This window comes from Channa argus, chromosome 23, assembly GCF_033026475.1.
Source record: "Channa argus isolate prfri chromosome 23, Channa argus male v1.0, whole genome shotgun sequence".
Lineage (NCBI taxonomy): Eukaryota > Metazoa > Chordata > Actinopteri > Anabantiformes > Channidae > Channa > Channa argus.
The window spans coordinates 3439872-3457618 of NC_090219.1; the positions used below are offsets into that span (position 1 = coordinate 3439872).

Here is a 17747-nt window from a genome sequence, read left to right on the forward strand (position 1 = left end):
TGAAAATAGAGTTGCTGTTCACTCTCCTTAGAAAAGGTCAGTGATTTTAAGCAACAAGTTGCAAGTGTGGATGCATGTCTAATAAAAGGTCTTCATGCAGGTGTAAAGCTCTACAACACTGGCCTAAATGTAGAGAAATTGATAGTGGCCAAAATGTTATTTCAAATAAGGACAAATAAAATATTAGAGGATTCACAATCAGTCATATTAATCGAGAGTTGACCCTCAACACAATCACTGACAGATTTGCTTAAAAAAACATATCTGAATAATGTTGTCAACCACAAAATATATTTAAATACCTCACTATTCCCAATGGGACTTCTATTGCTGCTGTCATGCTTATTTCAGATGTCAAACTAATTAAGTTCTCAGGAATTAGGCCGAACTGTTTGTTAGGTGGAGGCTATGGCTTTGGCTTTACTGATAAACAGCCGTCGTCTAACTTTCTGTCAGACAATGTGTTGGATATAATTCAAACTGTAAAAAAACACATACATACATTCACAAAAGAAAAGAGTCGCCTCCCTTGGAAATATTCAACTTTTTTCAAATTAAATCAAGTTTAATAGAATTTGCCTTTTTTGTATAATACACAAAGAAATACTCTTTCATGTCAGGATGACAACAAATCTCTAAGTAATCTACATCATTTGAAAACATGTAACTGAAAAGTGATGCATAATTATTCATGTCATTCATCTTGGTTTCCAAAGTCACACAATTAGGTAAATAGAGATCACTTGAGTGCAGTGAATGCGTTGAAAGGATTGTAGTATAAATACGTATCTGCGTACGTATCTGCGTATAAATGCGCATCTGAAAGGTCCAATTACTGGTAAATAAGTATCTTGGCTAAAAACTACACCATGAAGTGAAAAGAACAGTCAACTCTGTGAAAAGATTATACACAAGAACATTTTCTATTCATTAAATATCTGTAGTTGCATAAAAGGGAGTGAATCCTTATGCAATGAATTTGTTTTAGTTTCATAAGTTGAATTAATTTAGATTACTTTGTAGAGATCTGTTTGCACTTCAGTGTGAGTGTATGTATATTTTTGGAAAATATAAAATCAATCATGATTGAATAAAACATGCAGACAAACAAACAAAAACGAGGTAAAAAGAATGGCTTCACAAACACAAAGTCCGTCTTTTTGAGTGCAAAAAGTTGGACTTTTCCACTTTTTGAACATAAGAGAGTCAATTACCCCAGACACCCTAAGAATATTGCTCAGCCGAAGCAGTTTTGTCAGGAAGAACGATCCAAGATTCCTCCTGAACGTAGTGCTGTTCGTCCTTTATCAGTGTGTTTTATCAGTTTAGAAATATAATGTTTTTCAATATTTTTAACTTTGGTGAAGATTAGATCACATTTCTTGACCGATTTATGCAAAAAAATCAGGAAAATTGCAAACAGTGCCATCACTTTTTTAATTATAAATGTGTACCCACTGATCACGTATGTACACACACACACACACACACACACACACACACACACACACACACACAGGACCATATGGACATTGCAGCCTGTGAGACTCCAGAGTTTGGAACAGCATTAGCAGGCATTTAAGGCCTTTTCACTCCCTGCAAATGTTTTGTCCAGCCCAAATCCCTGGGACTTTTAGCAAGCATAAAGGAAGTGCTGGGCTCAGCACAGCTTAATGGGTGAGGCCCCGAGGACAGGGACAGGACACACACTCATACACATGAACACGTTCACAGCACAGCACACAGAAAAACCACTGCACATACACACACATAGCAGACAGCATGGTCTGCTAACATCTATCTACTTTCTGATGTAGTTACTAGTATCTGAGACTGGTTCTACAACAGCAGTTCATTTGATTTTTGGGGAATTATTTTAGAAAGCAGTAAATTATTTCAGGTTAAATATGGATAATTGGTTAAATGGTCATGGTTTCCACTGAACCGCAGAGCAAAAATAAATAATCCATTAAAATAAATGCTAACCATGGCAGAAAACTTGTGTGGTACAAAAAGTTTATTCAGTAACAGTTCTGTAACCATCTGAGGTAAATGAACATTTACATCAACATGTTCTTTAACAAAACATTCAGACGCAAGGCACTTCTCGTCAAAGACATTGGTTTTATGCAGGGGGGACATGTGGACATTAAAATCCCATTACAAAACCTTCTTTTCTATTATGGGATTTTTATTCCAATCCATATTCAAAACAAGAACAGTCACTTTAGGTTTATTTTTTGTCCATTGCGGGTCTAATTTTGATTGCATTAATGTCACATAATCAAACATATGTTAAAATCCCTCTTTCTAGGATCCCCTTCATTTTTTATATGTCATTTGTATATTCATACCCTAATAAAGGTGGTCTACTTATCTAACTGTGTAAATTGTTATCTACATAATAATATAAGATAATAATAACAGCTTAGAACAATATTTCAGCAACAACTGAGTAAAATAAGTGTTTTTTCATTTATCTTTTATGTCTTTTTGGTGGATTCCAGAATATGTTATAAAGCTAATCCTGGTTAGAGCAATGATTCAGAGGGTTAGGGGAGCGGTTCCCAGCATTTAAAAAGTCATCAATTATTGTGTGATCTCTTTGGTTTGCTGAATACAGCTTATAATGTCTAAATATGTTAAGTGCTTCAACTGCTATGATGTGCTGAAGTTGAAGCTGTTGGCACCTAACTCTGATCAGACACATGTAAACACTTGACACAATTAGCAAACAGCATACAGTATATTCAGCCTCCAGTTGACTCTACCCAAGCAAAATAAACTTTTCTTAAAGCAAGCTCAGGGTTTGACCTTCTCTGATTGGTTCACTCAAAAACCTTTAAAGTAAATATATCTGCTGCTGTACTGTGAGTCTATGTCAGAGGATGCATCTACAGCACATCTCCACAACGGTTCAAGTTATTGAACGTATCTCTACTAAAAACATATTTGAAAAGTCAAATGTAGCTTTAGCTACGCTTGCACTAAAACAAAGGCCTTTTCTGCATTCTGCTTCTTATTTGTCACCATGTGTTTTATGTTGGATTACAAAAGTGGATTTCATGGCGAGACAGAATTAATTAACTTTAAATCTGAGATTTAAAAAAAATATATGAGAGGCCACTGATGTTGGTGTCACACTGAATTAATGTCATTCGGGAACAAATACATTTGCACTCAATATGGCAACCCACTGGGATTCCAAATCAATCTAAAGCATGCCTATATAAATAGTGTCAGGCTCAAATCATAGCATAGCATCAATTGGAAGGGGGGCCACATAGTGGCTGGATTCCACTGCAGATATTTCACTTGTCAAAGCAGGGCAAGTATGTGGAATAAATAATGAAAAAAATCAACAATGCCTCATAACCATTTAGATGCTAAAAGAGGCCATATTATGCTTTCGTCATCTGGTGCAATATATATAGTTCTGTAAAGTCAGGTATCAGTATGAAACATACTCAAAGAACCAAAGCTTGAGCTTAGCATGTGAAAATGCTCTCTTTCAGTGAAAAGCCCAGGTTTTAGTCAGTCCTATTGGCTTGGGTGTGATCAGGTTTTTCTACATGCCTGTATGACACATTATGGAAGTCTATAAATTGACCTGTTTGGGTTCCCACACCCACATAGTACATCAACAGGAAGACTTCATCACTCAGAACAGAGTAGGTTCAGGGGAGGACAATAAAGTCCAGAATAAAAATATAAGCTCAATATGTGCACAATATGGCCTCTTAAATCAAACTTTGTTCATGTTGCTTACTGTAATCATTGACACCAATGATGACTGAAGTGTTTCCATTTTTTAAATGAATCATTGTAACATTTGAAAGGTTGACTTTCTTCCAGCACACTTGCTGTTTTTGACCTGAGATACTGCTAAAACGCAGGGACAATCAGTTCACATTTTTGTGGTAGCTCATAAGATTTTGGGAAAAACCCTTATTGGATAAACCCTTATGGGAAGAATGATACCACTAAACTGTTTCCCCTTGGTTGGAGTTTTTATGCTAAGCTAAAAAAAACATTTTTTTTGTACTCAGATGTATAAATATATTCAGATGTCCAGCCCTAGTTTCTGCATTTATTTTTAGACTATACCAATTAATGACCACTGATGAAGGCTGTCAGAGATTTGACAGTTGTGGTTAAAAACATGCAGAATAAGCAGTGTCTTCATTAATGAGACATTCAATACTCATGACATGGCAAGACAAGGCAAGAAAGCACCAGACAACAAGGACAAGACTGTTTTGTTTTCATATTTAAAATATAATAAACTAATATTCTGACCAGATGTACAAATCCCAAACACAGTTTGTCTCAGATCACTTTCTATGTTTATTCCTGATTGTTAGATTAAACAAAATTAAAGTTGTTGGAGAATTGCTGTAAGGCAATACAACTGAACTTATAATATATATATTTTTGTCAGTAATTAATTAATAAATTACAATGTCTGTTAAGAAGTACTGGCGAAATGAAAGTTCTCAGTTTATTTAGATGGTATTGCTTTCTTTTTTCAAAAATCTAAACACTATAGTACATTATCCAGCTAGTCTAAAAAGTAAATTAGAGCCCTCCTACACAGAACAGCTGGGGGAACAGTTCAGTAACACACTGCAAACATATCTATCAGAAAAAAGTTCTGTTAAAGCTACAAAAGGTAAAATTCATTCAAAAAAGAAATGTAGTTTAGCCCTTGATTATATATTTATGCTGGTTTGCCCCAACTTCTCAAACAGTGGATTTTGTTGTATAAAGTGACTAGTGGGCAATGCCAGAAAATGCTGAGGCACACAAATACAGTATTTGGTTATAAATTGCAGCTTGATCACAAACTAACAACTTTTTTTTCTAGATCATTTAGTATAATATCCTATGGTGCCTATTAACCATAAAATATTTACATATTTATAAAATTGATATAGTTAACCCTGATGTAACTGCAGAGATGTCATTTTGCTAACAGTTAAACAGCTTATGGTACCTAAACACATACACCCACACCCACAAACACACATAGCCTTTGGAGCCTAAGGACTATGTCTCAGAGTGGGACCGCTGCCTAAATATTCTTCTCTCCTAATGTCAATGCATCCTTCCTATGACTGAAACTAGAAGCTAGCTGAGAGCAGTACAAACAGAGAAACAGTTTATCTTGACACAGAGATCGATCAGCAAGTCAGAAGAAAAAGCAAAAGAAACAAAAGTGCAAACCTCTCCGATGTCTCCCAGCAAAGAAATAAAACAAAGTTGAAAATATTGTAGTACTACTGCTTCTACGCTTCCAAACATTATCATTATCATCATTATCATCACTATAAATCTTATTTGTGTCTGAGCTGACCATAGTGCAGGTGAGTGTATGTGCACAGATGTGGGTTTGTGTTTTTCAATCCATGGGCCTAAATACACCTGCCATGTCCAACGTCCATCAAAAAATTTGTGTATGGCCAAAAACAGTAAGAAGCCATATAAGTAAGTAATGAGTAATGAGTAATAATGATTTGTAATAGTAATAAGGCAGTGCAGCCATAACATGCATGCAGCCATGTTGGTTCTTGATTGGTTTAGGAGTATATTTAGATTTTGGGACAGTAGCCAAATGATACCACTCTCATGTCTGTGGGTTACTTGCAGCTGTTCAAAGCTCAAAAATACACCTACCAGCATCTGTTATGCTCACTGCTCATTGCTAGCCGTATCGTATCATTGCTAAATTTGATTAAATCGTTGACTTATGCTGTGTTTTGTATAAGCGCTGTTTGTTTACAGTTTATAGATCAAATACAATATTTACATTTTTCATTTGCTGAGTGTCATTCATATAAGAGGGTACAGACATACGACATCTATGGGTGTTAAAGTTGAAGGACTTGCAGTGTTTATACTGGATTTTATTTGGATGTAAGACTGAGTTATTGTAGCTTTACAGCCAATGATTTGCTGACACACGTAGTTCTTGTTACCAACTAGGAGATACTATACCTGTATATTCATGTTATATTCAGGAATACAAGACTTGAATATGGCATAAAGGTAAGTGTACATGTTTGTGTTCTTGTATTTCTTTAGCTATTTTGAGTTAGCTGTTTTCATGTATCCTTCCTTTAATATAGATCATTGTTTAAATAAAGTTAAACACTAAAGCGACTCCGAACCAGTTAGGTAGAACTGATGATGCTTTTGGAATAGAGATGAAGAGTCTTCATAAAATTCAAGACAGTTCAGTTGCCTGTAAACAACACCTGTGGGATAACAATGACCTGGATGACTGAGAATCTTCAGCGACATGATGTAACTTTGTTAATTTGTCACACTGCTATAAATAGAGGAGGGTGCCTGGCCATGTCCTGTACTCCTCACAATATGAAAGTTGATTGGAAAGTGACTGGCATCACTTCTTACTGAGACCTACTGTAACTCTCAAATAGCTGTCTACATTTGGGATTCCCCACCCTGGTTCTCAGGGAACATACCTACCCACTGCTAATTACCTGGATCCGGTGTGCTCAGTCAATAAGAATTTGGAAGATTTGCTTTGTCGTTGTCAAACCCACCATCATCTATGACGGTATGTTCCAGAATCTAATTGACATAGGGAGACCTGATTCAGGTAATCAGTGCGTAATGCAGGGGTAGGTGACAAACTATCAGGGCAGTGTTCCCTGTGGACCAGGGTTGGGATTCTATGCTCTATATCATACTATACTATCAGTTGCGCTCAACACAAATGTTAAAAGCTATAGATTAGATTAGACTATATATATATATATATATATATATATATATATATATATATATATATATATATATATATATATATGCAATATCAAAGGCACTTTAACAGCTTTGTGCCTTGTCCACTACTGCTTTACTAGTGTGGCTAGTTTTTCAAAAATACCCTAAAACATCATGCAGATGTTGGAAAATTTATTCAGAAAAATTATCTATGTGTATGTTTACAAATTTGTTTGGAGATAATGGTAATAATTTCTGCTTTTTCTAATAGTTTTTCAGACATATATTCATATCCTACTAAGCCTTAAAACCCTTAACCCACTATACAAGGTCTTCCATTTGCATTTGAAGTCCAATTTTTTTAAATGTTCCAATGTTCAAATGTCAGTTGAAAAATCTATAGTTTTCTTTTATTGATTTATGATTGTAAGCTCCATTTTTTATTCTGTTTGTTTCAATGTTAAAAATGCTGTTTCAAATATCACAAGTATATTTTAGTCAAATGTTTCAAATATGCAACAGTGTTGCTTCAGTGACGTGTACTGACTATAATCAAGATTTTCCCCCAATTTTACAAGAATAACTCCAGTATTTTAAAATGCTGTTAAATATAGGAAATTCATCAGAATTAGAGTCCTATGTCCAAAACCATCTCTTCAAACTGACCTTTAAGTATTGCTTGAAGATTTCTGAGCTGATGTCTGAACAGTTGAGCTCACTAGGACATATTATTCATGTATGTATATAGAAATGTGAAACTCTTTCCACATTTGTTTCACGTTTCAAAAATGAAAACAAGCAGCCAACACCAGCTGGAAGTCCATATTTGTTAATATCTTCCTAGCAGAGCGCCTTTTTTGCTGGGGGCCCCACTTGTATTTGGTTTTATGCTCTTGTAGATAAATAAGAAAACTGCATACCGTACGCAGGTGTGTACAGCATGAATGCATGCTTTTGTAAATGTGTGAGTGTATGTGTATTAGCTACACTGCCAGATCATCGGGGCGAGCTCGAACACCAGTGCTCCTGCTGGCCCGACTTGGCTTCCTGATGTCTGTTGCAGCAGCAGCATCAGCAGGAGGCTGATGCATCTCCGCCCTTGTAACCACAGTGAAGTCATCATATGGGACCATACAAGGTGTTGTGGTGACAGCATTTTCCTCATCAACAGCTGCCTGCTCCGGTGCAATGGAGGAAAGAGGGGTATCACGGGGGAGTGTGGGGAACTTTGAGTATTGGTCCTCTGGTGGAGGTGTCGGGGTTGTTTCCTCTTGAGGACAGGAGGAGGCAGAGGTGGGAGGAGAGGAAAGAGGAGGAGGGTAGGAGAAGTTTTTTTCATCCACATTCTGGAGCTCCAGCGCCATGTTGCTCAAGTTCTGCTCCACTGCAGTCAGCTGCCCTTCGCTTCCAACTTTGTCACCGCTGCCACAAAAAGAATCTGGAAGAGCCCCCAACAAAAAGTCATCTGGGTGGAATGCTGTGCCATCCATCTTGAGCCCAGTGGGTACAGGGTTATTGACCATGTTAGGGTTTAAAGAGATCACTGAAGGGGAGGTGTCTGTCTGACTGTAGGGTGTTCCTTCCACTCCTCCAACCCCCACCATGCTCATGTTGCTGTATGCTGGCAAACAACTGAGCACTAATGGAGAGGTCTGCTCAGGTATCCTCTCTGCATCTGCAGGCTCACCTGCATCCTGCAGCATCGACTCACTGTCGGGAACAAACTCACTGGTCACCCCCTGCTTGACTTTCTTCCAGCCTAGGTGGTAGATCTCGAGCAGGTTGAGAACCAGAGAGACACAGGCAACCACCAGCATAAAGATGATAAAGATGGTCTTTTCAGTCGGCCTGGGACAACAATTAACAAAATAGATTTAGGTAACAAATAATAACAAATATAACAAAAAATTTAACAGGATGTTACCATTTAAAAATACACACATTTATATTCTTCAGTTTTGGATCTTGTTTATGTTTGACTGTATTTTTTTGTTTTTAAGCTTTTTGGGTTGCTTAACTAACTCTTCAGTCCCTCTGTAGACCTACTAGGCTGTTCCATTGGTGTGGAAGCTGGTCCTTGTTGGTATCAGAGTGAAAACAAACTTAATACACTGATAATCATGTAAGCTAAAAGGCTAAAAAGGTAATGTTAGTTTTTCCTTGATATTTGAATAATACAACTAGTAGATGCCAACATTATTCCTGGGTCATGTGGTTTTATTCTTATGCTTTTAGCCCAACATAATATATGTTGCCATCAACTGCTTATGTTAGTCCCCTAGATTACTGTTTTCAATAAGGTCAGCATGAACCTTTTAACCAAATGAAGGTTATTTTATCTAAACATCTAAGGCTGTTAAAACAGCCAGCAAAATCCAAATATTATGTCTAAAATGATGGACTTATTTTTTCCTGCCAGTAAAACTTTCCATCACTGATTTGTCCAGAGTTGTTATTGTAAACTTCCTAGAATAAAAACCTTGACAGGTAGCAACATTAACTACTGATGACAGGCTTTGTGATTACAGTAGGGAAATGAAAAGGGCAAAATTTGGCCTAGCACTGCAAAGAAACAAATACAGAGAAAAAGAGAAAAATCTATTTCTCTAACCTGGAGATGAAGCAGTCCACGGTATTGGGGCAGGGCCAGCGGCCACATTTATAAAGCGGCCTTAGATGGAAGCCATACAGGAAGTACTGTCCCAGGATAAAGCCCACCTCAAACAGAGTCTTGAAGATGATGTTGAAGATGTAAGTCCTCAATAAAGCCCCGCGGATACGGATCTTGCCGTGCTCATCACGAATTGGTGGCTTATTCTTTTTACCACCTCCTCCGTCACTGACTCCGTTATGATAGAGAGGATCATGGTCCTCCTGGTGCTGTCCGGCCTTTCTGAGCTCCTCCTCTCTCTCCCTTCTCTTTTCTTCCATGCGGACAATGTGCAGTACATGGCCCAGGTAAATAAGTGTGGGAGTTGAGACGAAGATGATCTGCAGCACCCAGAAGCGAATGTGTGAGATTGGGAAGGCCTCGTCATAGCAGACGTTTTCACAACCGGGCTGCTGTGTATTACAAGTGAAATCTGACTGCTCATCACCCCAGACTTCTTCAGCAGCTGCACCCAGTACTAAGATGCGGAAGATGAAAAGGACGGTCAGCCAAACCTGAAGATGAAGGACGAAGAGTTTAGCAGAGCAATCAGCTCAGATTCAGGAGGTCAGATTATGTACTTAATTGTTTGTTTCTACAATGTTGGCACATTGCAACTACACTGAATTGTCATCTTACTATATAACAATCACCTTTCCAATCACAGTGGAGTGTTCTTGAGCATTCTCCAGCAGCCGCCCTAGAAAGCTCCAGTCACCCATGCTTCTCTCGATTGTCTAGCCTGGAAACAAAAATATACAGAGGACAGTTTAATTTCTGTACATACTCAACTACTTGAATGATGTCAGTTCTTTAAAGTCTGCTTTAGAACTGATAACATTCAAAGACCACAGTGACATACACAGAGTTTTCAGGTGAAATAAAATGTCCATGCCAGGTTTCGAGCAGACAATACAAAAGGACATAAGGAGAAAAGGGAAAGCAAACTTACTGAAATATGGTTTTATTGTCAGTGATAAATCCATCGACCAGATATCAAAAGAAAAACAATGCCTGCAAAGAAGAGCAAAAATGCACTTTATCAACTCTACAGGTCAAATCAAACACAAAATTATATCTCACCACTGATAATTAATTTAACACCTCTTTTAACTAAATGGCTAAAATAGTCCGATTAAGATGAACCTGAGAAAAATATACTTACTGTATACTGTATTTATGAAAGAAATTACCCAGTGGCCCTTTGCATGGTTAGAGATGTTCCCATTTTTTCTTAATGTAAAGTGTTATGAATAAATGAACAGTAGTTCAGCATATATTCTCTTGAAGGAAATATAGTATCTGTAGTGACGAAACTCCTCACTAAGTTTACTAGTCATTGACTAACTTCAGTGTTTCTGTGTTTACAGGTGTTTATCAAGCTATTTTTGCTCAAAATGCTATTGAGAGCAGCGATGGATTTATCACTGAGTTTCCATCCATTGTTATGATGGAAAATACAATAGCATCGTTAAATAAATCCATTAAGATACACATATATATATATATATATATATATATATTTTTTTTTTTTTTGTCATCACTACAGTAACAATAAGCGTTATTTTGTGTGTGTGTGTGTGTGTGTGTGTGTGTGTGTGTGTGTGTGTGTGTGTGTGTGAGTGTGTGTGTCTGCTCTGCAAAGCTAGCTAGTTAGTAGACAATGGCTGGCCATCTGTGGGAAGTGAATGAGTGGATAACAGGTTGTCCCCGTTGAATGCTGGACTCATCACATCCCAGGAATGCTGAGGAGGGCAAATGCCTGCCTGGGATTGACACAAATGTGTACACACACTCAAAGCCATAGTAGCATAGATTACTCTTATATACTTTATGCATTATTATGTCATGTAATTTACTTCTAATTTGAATTGTGAACCCGCAGCCTTCAGGCTAAAATGCCCTCACAAAAAGTAAACGAACATTCCAGACAAAGTGGTAGTCTAAATGGAAAATGTCAAAGTAGAAGGCTATTATAAACATGTGCTAGTGTCAAAATCTACCTCAGCAAATTATATCTTCTCTGATAAACCAAACTGTACAGAGACTTTTCCAAATCCCATAAAGGAACAAAGACAGGAACATACTCTCTGAAGCGACTAATTAACCATACCGATCCTCCTGTCTGTAACAGCAGCATGTGTACATGTACATGATCTGTTGACATGATAAAATACCATCTGTCACAAATACAATAGAGAAGCTGCCAGATAGACATTGTCCTGGCTGGCATGCGCTTTTGATGGATCAGGGGTCTTTGTGCTGCAGCAGCCCATACAGTTAACTCTCAGCCTGCTGCTTGCATTCTAACAACTTGAAGATATGCATTAGAATCTTTTCATTACCTATTTAATCAAATTACCTAAAGCTAAGCTGTCTCAGATTCAGTGATTACAAAGCAATAAATTAACCAAGCTAGGCTCATATTAGCTGGGTTCCTCCATATAAACATGACTAGTGACAAATCTTAAAAATGCACAGATAAACATGAAGTGCTCAAATTGCATATAAGTTTTAAAGGCATAAGAAATACATATTGTGAGTGAAGCTGCAAAAAGATAAAAAAAGGTACAATGATGATATAAGTGTGTACATAAAGTGAATAAATTAGTCTAACGTTAAAGTGTAATATTTTAAAAGGTGCATAAAACTAATGATACTTAATAGCATGTGCAATATGCATTGACAGTATGTGTGCGCAAATACACAGCTTTTGGAAAATTGCATTTACAGTAAGCAGAGATTACATGAGCAGGAAAACCCAAAGAAAGCAACATCATCAAGAAACAAGCTGTCAGCTTGTTGCCTGACAGGATGCAACAGTGTCACCGTTGCATTCTGTTAAACATGCATGATGTTAGGTCAGTTTCAAATGTTCCATCTGAAAAGATGTATTTCCAGCCTCCTGATGACATAATAATGCATAAATAACTTTTTAGGTTTTCTGTTATCTGCATCTTGTACAGGTACAAGGAGGTAGAAACATAATCAACAACCAAACAAGTAAATGAACAAGGATTTATCACAGAAAGATGCAGTGAATTTATAGAAAGTCTGAAAAGTGTGTAGGTCTGTGAGAACAACATTAGGAAGAACAATCGTTCAAATCATTCAAAATACCAAATGAATGTGATTTTTGGCAGTTAACTAATTTTGCTGGTTTCGTCTATTGGAATAACTCATAAGTTTCCAAAAAGTTTAAATTTTCAATCATGCCCTACACTTTATGAACCGACTTTTGAAGAGAATAACTGACAATGAGACAAGCTAATTGGGCAAATTGACATGGTGTAGAGCTAAATTAACGAATTTCTTTCCCGCGCATCTCAACACTGCATTCATGTCGAATATTTTAGGTGTCGTTTGAACCATTTCGGTACTAACTAAATGTAAGTGGCTTCCTGTCTGCCGACTTTCCCACAGGGAACTGAAGGCAGCATGACAGGTGCTGATAATCCAGCAGTTGGAAGGATGATAATCCCTCCTCTTCCCTCCCACTTCAACCAGCACCATGACTCCAGCTTCCACCTGCTTACCGCTCTCCTCTGAAACGCGTCTCCCGCACGGCAGCGCGCTTCTTCCCTCACTTCTCTCCTTCTTCTTCTTTCTTTTACTTCCACTGGCGAGTCCGTGGCGACCAGGCGACCAGGAGTAATTGACAGTAGTGGTAGAGGAGGGAGGTACAGAGAGATGCAGAAATTGAGAGAAATAACATAAAAAGAAAAAAAAAGAAAAAACACGTGTCTACACTAGTCTAAAAAAGGGCGCGTGTGGAACGTGTCCCGCCAAGGCGAAGCGCAGCGGCTGCGTCCCGCGTGGCCAAGGCCATCGGCCACTGTCACACAGTGGTGTCCCCGTGCGTGGGGCGCACGAGGGGGGTGGAGGGCAAGTACGTGTCTGTGTGCGCGCGGGTGTGTGCACGAGCAGGGGCTGTTTGACAAAGCACAAATAAAACTGGTAAAAACTTGTTTTAAGGTTTCCGAAACTACCTTTTTTCTTTTGGACATAATCCATGTCTGTATTAGTAAAAGTGCACGTTTTAGCCTAAAACAATGTGCAAACAAGTACCACTTCATGTCTTCTACATTTTACTTAAAGTACACAGTGCAAAAGTACAAGTACAAAATACTCTATTGTATAGTAGTTTTCATAATTGTGCCTGAAGCTAATTTGATATATTAAGGTAAACATTGCCTTGATTCTCTGCATGTATTTAATCAAACACTGCAGAGGTGTTAGAAGTATAAATTCTATACTTAGAATACTTAAAAAGTATAGTATAAAGTATAAAAACAATCAACTACCATTTTTTTACATGCGCTTTACAAAATGGTTAGTGCTCCAGTTAAGTACCATTACCTTAAAACTGTACTATGATCTGTTAAGTACTGTACTTGAATAAATTTACTTAGTTATTCTTTAAATAAACTGCATCTGTGGGAATTCTACTAGCAGAAGCTTCTAATACAGTCATGGACTGATGTTTGAGTTAGTTCAGTTTTCCCAGACACACATAGTTAATATACACATTTTTTTATAAAACGATTAGGCCAACACAAAATAAATGTATGCTGAATCTTTATTTGCAAAAGTAAAGTGAGAAATTGTGCTGATCTGTTATTCAGTGAATCCACCTTTAGTGTCGGTGCAGCTGCTAAGCCTCACGTTGTTGCCCAGTAGATGGCGTGATGGCTCTACATGCTACAGTACTATAGTATAATTACAGTATATATCCATGCTATACAAGTACACTAACAAAAGTTACAATCAGAAAGACATTACTGACATCCTCTCCACCCTCGAATATTCCATCTGAACAACTCGGGCATCACAGAAAATGTCAACTTTTTCTTTTCTTTTTTTTTTTTTCGTTATTCGAAAGTGCTGCATCTCTTGCGTGCATTTGGAAATATCTTTGACATGTCTTTCCAGTGCCTGCACCAACCATGTTTTACTGCTTCCTCAGGTTGACACAAATTCTTTCACAAAGACTTTCAGTTGGTCTTAGTCTAGATTTGCTCCCTGCTGGTCTTTCTGGCTGATTTCCTCTCCTTCTGGTCACAGAGATTCCTAAAAAAGAATACATTATACATGAAATTGTCATTGCCATTGCCATTTCAAAACATTACAAAATAATTACTGGGCAGCTGAGAAAGGACCTGACTGACTAATTAATACTTCTACCTAGTGACTGCTTTGACAACAAGATAAGCCAGTTCAGCCATGTTGAGGACCATACAGATGGAAGAGGCAGTGGCCATAAAAACTGTGAAGATGGTTTTCTCTGTTGGGCGTGAGATGAAACAGTCCACCAGGTTTGGACACGGCCACTGGTCACACTGTACCAGCCGTGGCATGTGGAAACCATCATACACCACATACAGGGCATACCTGGAGAGACAAAGTCACATACTTTATTCCAATCAGCAATATGGTAAACTCTCAGGAAATCTGAATAGCAGATCTTACATGAAGCCTCCCTCAAACAGAAGTCTGAACACCAGGCTGCAGGCGTACGTCCACCACAGGCCGCCAGTTATTGGGAGTCTCCTCTTCTTCAGAGTCTCCAACTCTTCCGCCTGGCATTTGCTGCTGAGGAAACCAGCTCTGCCAGAACCCTGCCACACAGAGGAGACATGAGATGACGTGATCCTACGTGTCAGGTGAGAAAAGAGAAGACAAGATGTGTTCTGACAAGCTAAGACAGGACAAGGCATCAGGTGACAAAAGAGCGCATAACAAATCAGAACACAAGACAATACAACACATGACATGATAAGACGAAAAATACATCAGAAAACATCTGGAAAGACCAAATAAGACACAGCTAGAAAAGACACCAGATAACATTTTATGAAACAATAGGTTTCGTTCCCCGCAAAACAAACTGGAACAGTAGACACGTGCACACGCACAAACACACACACACACACACCTGCAGAAGCTTCTTCTTATCCCTGTAGTTTTGATAGGCCACATATGTTGCAACCAGGAGTGTTGGCGTGGAAACAAAGACAAGCTGAAGACACCAGAGACGAATGTGGGAGACAGGAAAGAACTGATCATAGCAGACATTTTCACAGCCAGGCTGAAAGACACAGGCAGATACACAGACTGTGCTATAATAGTGTTTTGCCTTTACTAGTGGAGCTGGTAGTGATAATCTGGGTTGTGCCCAAAGATATAATTGTGTTGCATCCAACCAGTGTCATCACTACCACTGTTAACAGGGAAAAATGGAAGGTCAAGAACAGTAAAATATTTAAACTGGAGTTGTCTCACTGCTATTAAAAGTATTTTATTACATTTTAATTTCAGTGGCTAAACTGTAGTTAGTAATTGTCACATTAGCTTCACCGGGGGCTTTGAAAATGCTTAGTGTTATAAAATAATTCAGAATTTATGTCAGTTTCTTAAAGTTCCACTTCACCAATTTTAAACTTGCTTCCTGTGGCTTTAGTTTGGGGAGTATATGAATATTAATGACTTTAAACCTTTTTTTAAAAAATAATTCTCTGCTTGTAACTTTAAAAACTCCTCCAGATGACATAATTTGGATGAGTAACTGAAACTCCTCCTGATGTCATTTGGAAGATGAAGGAGAAAGGTAGGCTAGAAGAAGAAAGGTTTTAATTCAGAGAAGGCCGAGACAGGTTTACATCAAGCATTACATCAAAGCATCAAAGCACATAAATATGGATTACACAAACTATCAAAGCCCAAAAGAGACACAGGGAAATAAATACATAGAAATAAACCAATGCGGAAATGAATATATGTAGTTTAAATAACTGTAAATGTTGCACAATTTGTTTTAATTTCATTATTTTAAATTTTGTTTATTTTTAATTAGTCCCCTTTAGTTGTTTCTTGATGGATTCATTTCCCTGCATCCCAATAAAACTATAACTATAAGGAAATTGAAAATAAGTCCCATGCACTTCAAGTTCAAATTTCTAGCAGCAGCCACTATGGACACAAGTTAATAATATTAGGCATCTTAAGCTACTGGTCATATCTGTAAAAACTACAAGTAGTATAATCATTAGTATGATAGTATGATAAGTGCAAGTATGATATTTAGTTTACTAAGATTTTACTTACTTTAGATTTTTTTTGTTATTACAATTGATGATATAATAGCCCAGATATTATGTACTGAAGTATATGTGATATCTGGGCCTTATGAAACATGACATCACTGACTGGGTGCCCTACCTGTAATGTGTTACAGGTGAAGTCAGACTGCTCGTCTCCCCACACACTCTCAGCAGCAACAACCAGCACCAGGACCCGGAATATGAAGAGCACTGAGAGCCACACTTTACCTAGGCTGGTGGAGTGACGGTTGGCCCCGACTAACTGGGTGTACAGAACAGGCCAAGACATCCTGGAGAAACAGGATTGAATGAAAAGGGAATAATAATGGGAATTTTAGAGAAGTGGTTGCTGGTTCAGGTCCTTTCTTGCTGGCAAAGTCTGCAATAGGAATTACTGTGCCAGGTTTTGAGGGCAGCATTGAGCTGCGCATCTTTCACCGACACAGATGAGAATTTAGAAGGATGTCAGTGCCAAAAGATAAAAGGAGTGGAGGGCAGTGAAACAAAAAAGTATGAATAAGGAAGAGGATGAAAAGGAATGAAACAGTGGAGGAGAAGAGAAGGCCCTGTGCCAAGATTCATGTGAACCTATGAACCTCTCTGCCTACTGAGGACTGTACTGAGCGGAGCCCAGTCTAAACTAAAAGTACACTGAACACACTGTACAAACACACACTACTACAGTCCTCAATTAACCTCATCAGCCACATTCGGTGATCGAGTGATTCAGTTATTCATTACAAAAATATAGAGTACGTTGGACTGATATGACATTTATAACATAAAATATTTACAAATGTACACTCAATTATACTACTTTTTTCTTATGTAAAAATTCTACATAAAACTAACAAATTTAGGGATGATCAATTGCAATGACAATAAATAATTAAACTATGTAGCTTTGGTATTTTTATGCATTTGTGTCAAAAAGATACAATTTTTATCTCACCTAGTGTCTGGAGAGTTAAGATGTTTGCAGGAAAATATTTCACATAATCCTTTTCAGCAGGAACAACAAACTCACAGCTCTCTGTCGCATTCGTACCGGTAAAAATTTGAATGAAATAAAATTAAAGATTAGGTTCTGGATCTAATAAAAAAACCACACACAAACCTGCAGCTCCTGCTTATTTTCCATGAAGAAAAAAAAATGCGGCCCCTAAGGGTCAATTTAGACGGAGTGAAATATTATAACTTCCTGTGAGGGGTTTCAAAATAAAATGGTAAAGCAACAGCAATTTTTC

General features: G+C 37.8%; 2 protein-coding genes across 3 annotated transcripts; both read right to left on the reverse strand.

The window, feature by feature from the left end:
- Window positions 1-7733: 7733 nt before the first annotated feature.
- On the reverse strand, window positions 7734-10122 carry LOC137108600 (gap junction alpha-3 protein-like). Its single transcript, XM_067493381.1, has 3 exons — window positions 10054-10122; window positions 9362-9915; window positions 7734-8598 (listed from the first exon to the last, which is right to left on the reverse strand). Exons 1-3 carry the CDS (start codon window positions 10120-10122, stop codon window positions 7734-7736), a joined length of 1488 nt encoding a protein of 495 aa, XP_067349482.1.
- A 3853-nt stretch (window positions 10123-13975) lies between these two features.
- Window positions 13976-17633, reverse strand: LOC137108606 (gap junction beta-2 protein-like). Of its 2 annotated transcripts, none has more exons than XM_067493390.1 (6): window positions 17453-17633; window positions 16619-16790; window positions 15336-15419; window positions 14870-15018; window positions 14585-14791; window positions 13976-14470 (listed from the first exon to the last, which is right to left on the reverse strand). In XM_067493390.1, exons 2-6 carry the CDS (start codon window positions 16787-16789, stop codon window positions 14410-14412), a joined length of 672 nt encoding a protein of 223 aa, XP_067349491.1. In that variant the 5' UTR covers window position 16790; window positions 17453-17633; the 3' UTR covers window positions 13976-14409. The 2 variants fall into 2 exon arrangements, with proteins under 2 accessions (XP_067349491.1, XP_067349490.1); XM_067493389.1 differs by having other exon boundaries at window positions 15336-15488.
- Between the last annotated feature and the right edge of the window lie 114 nt (window positions 17634-17747).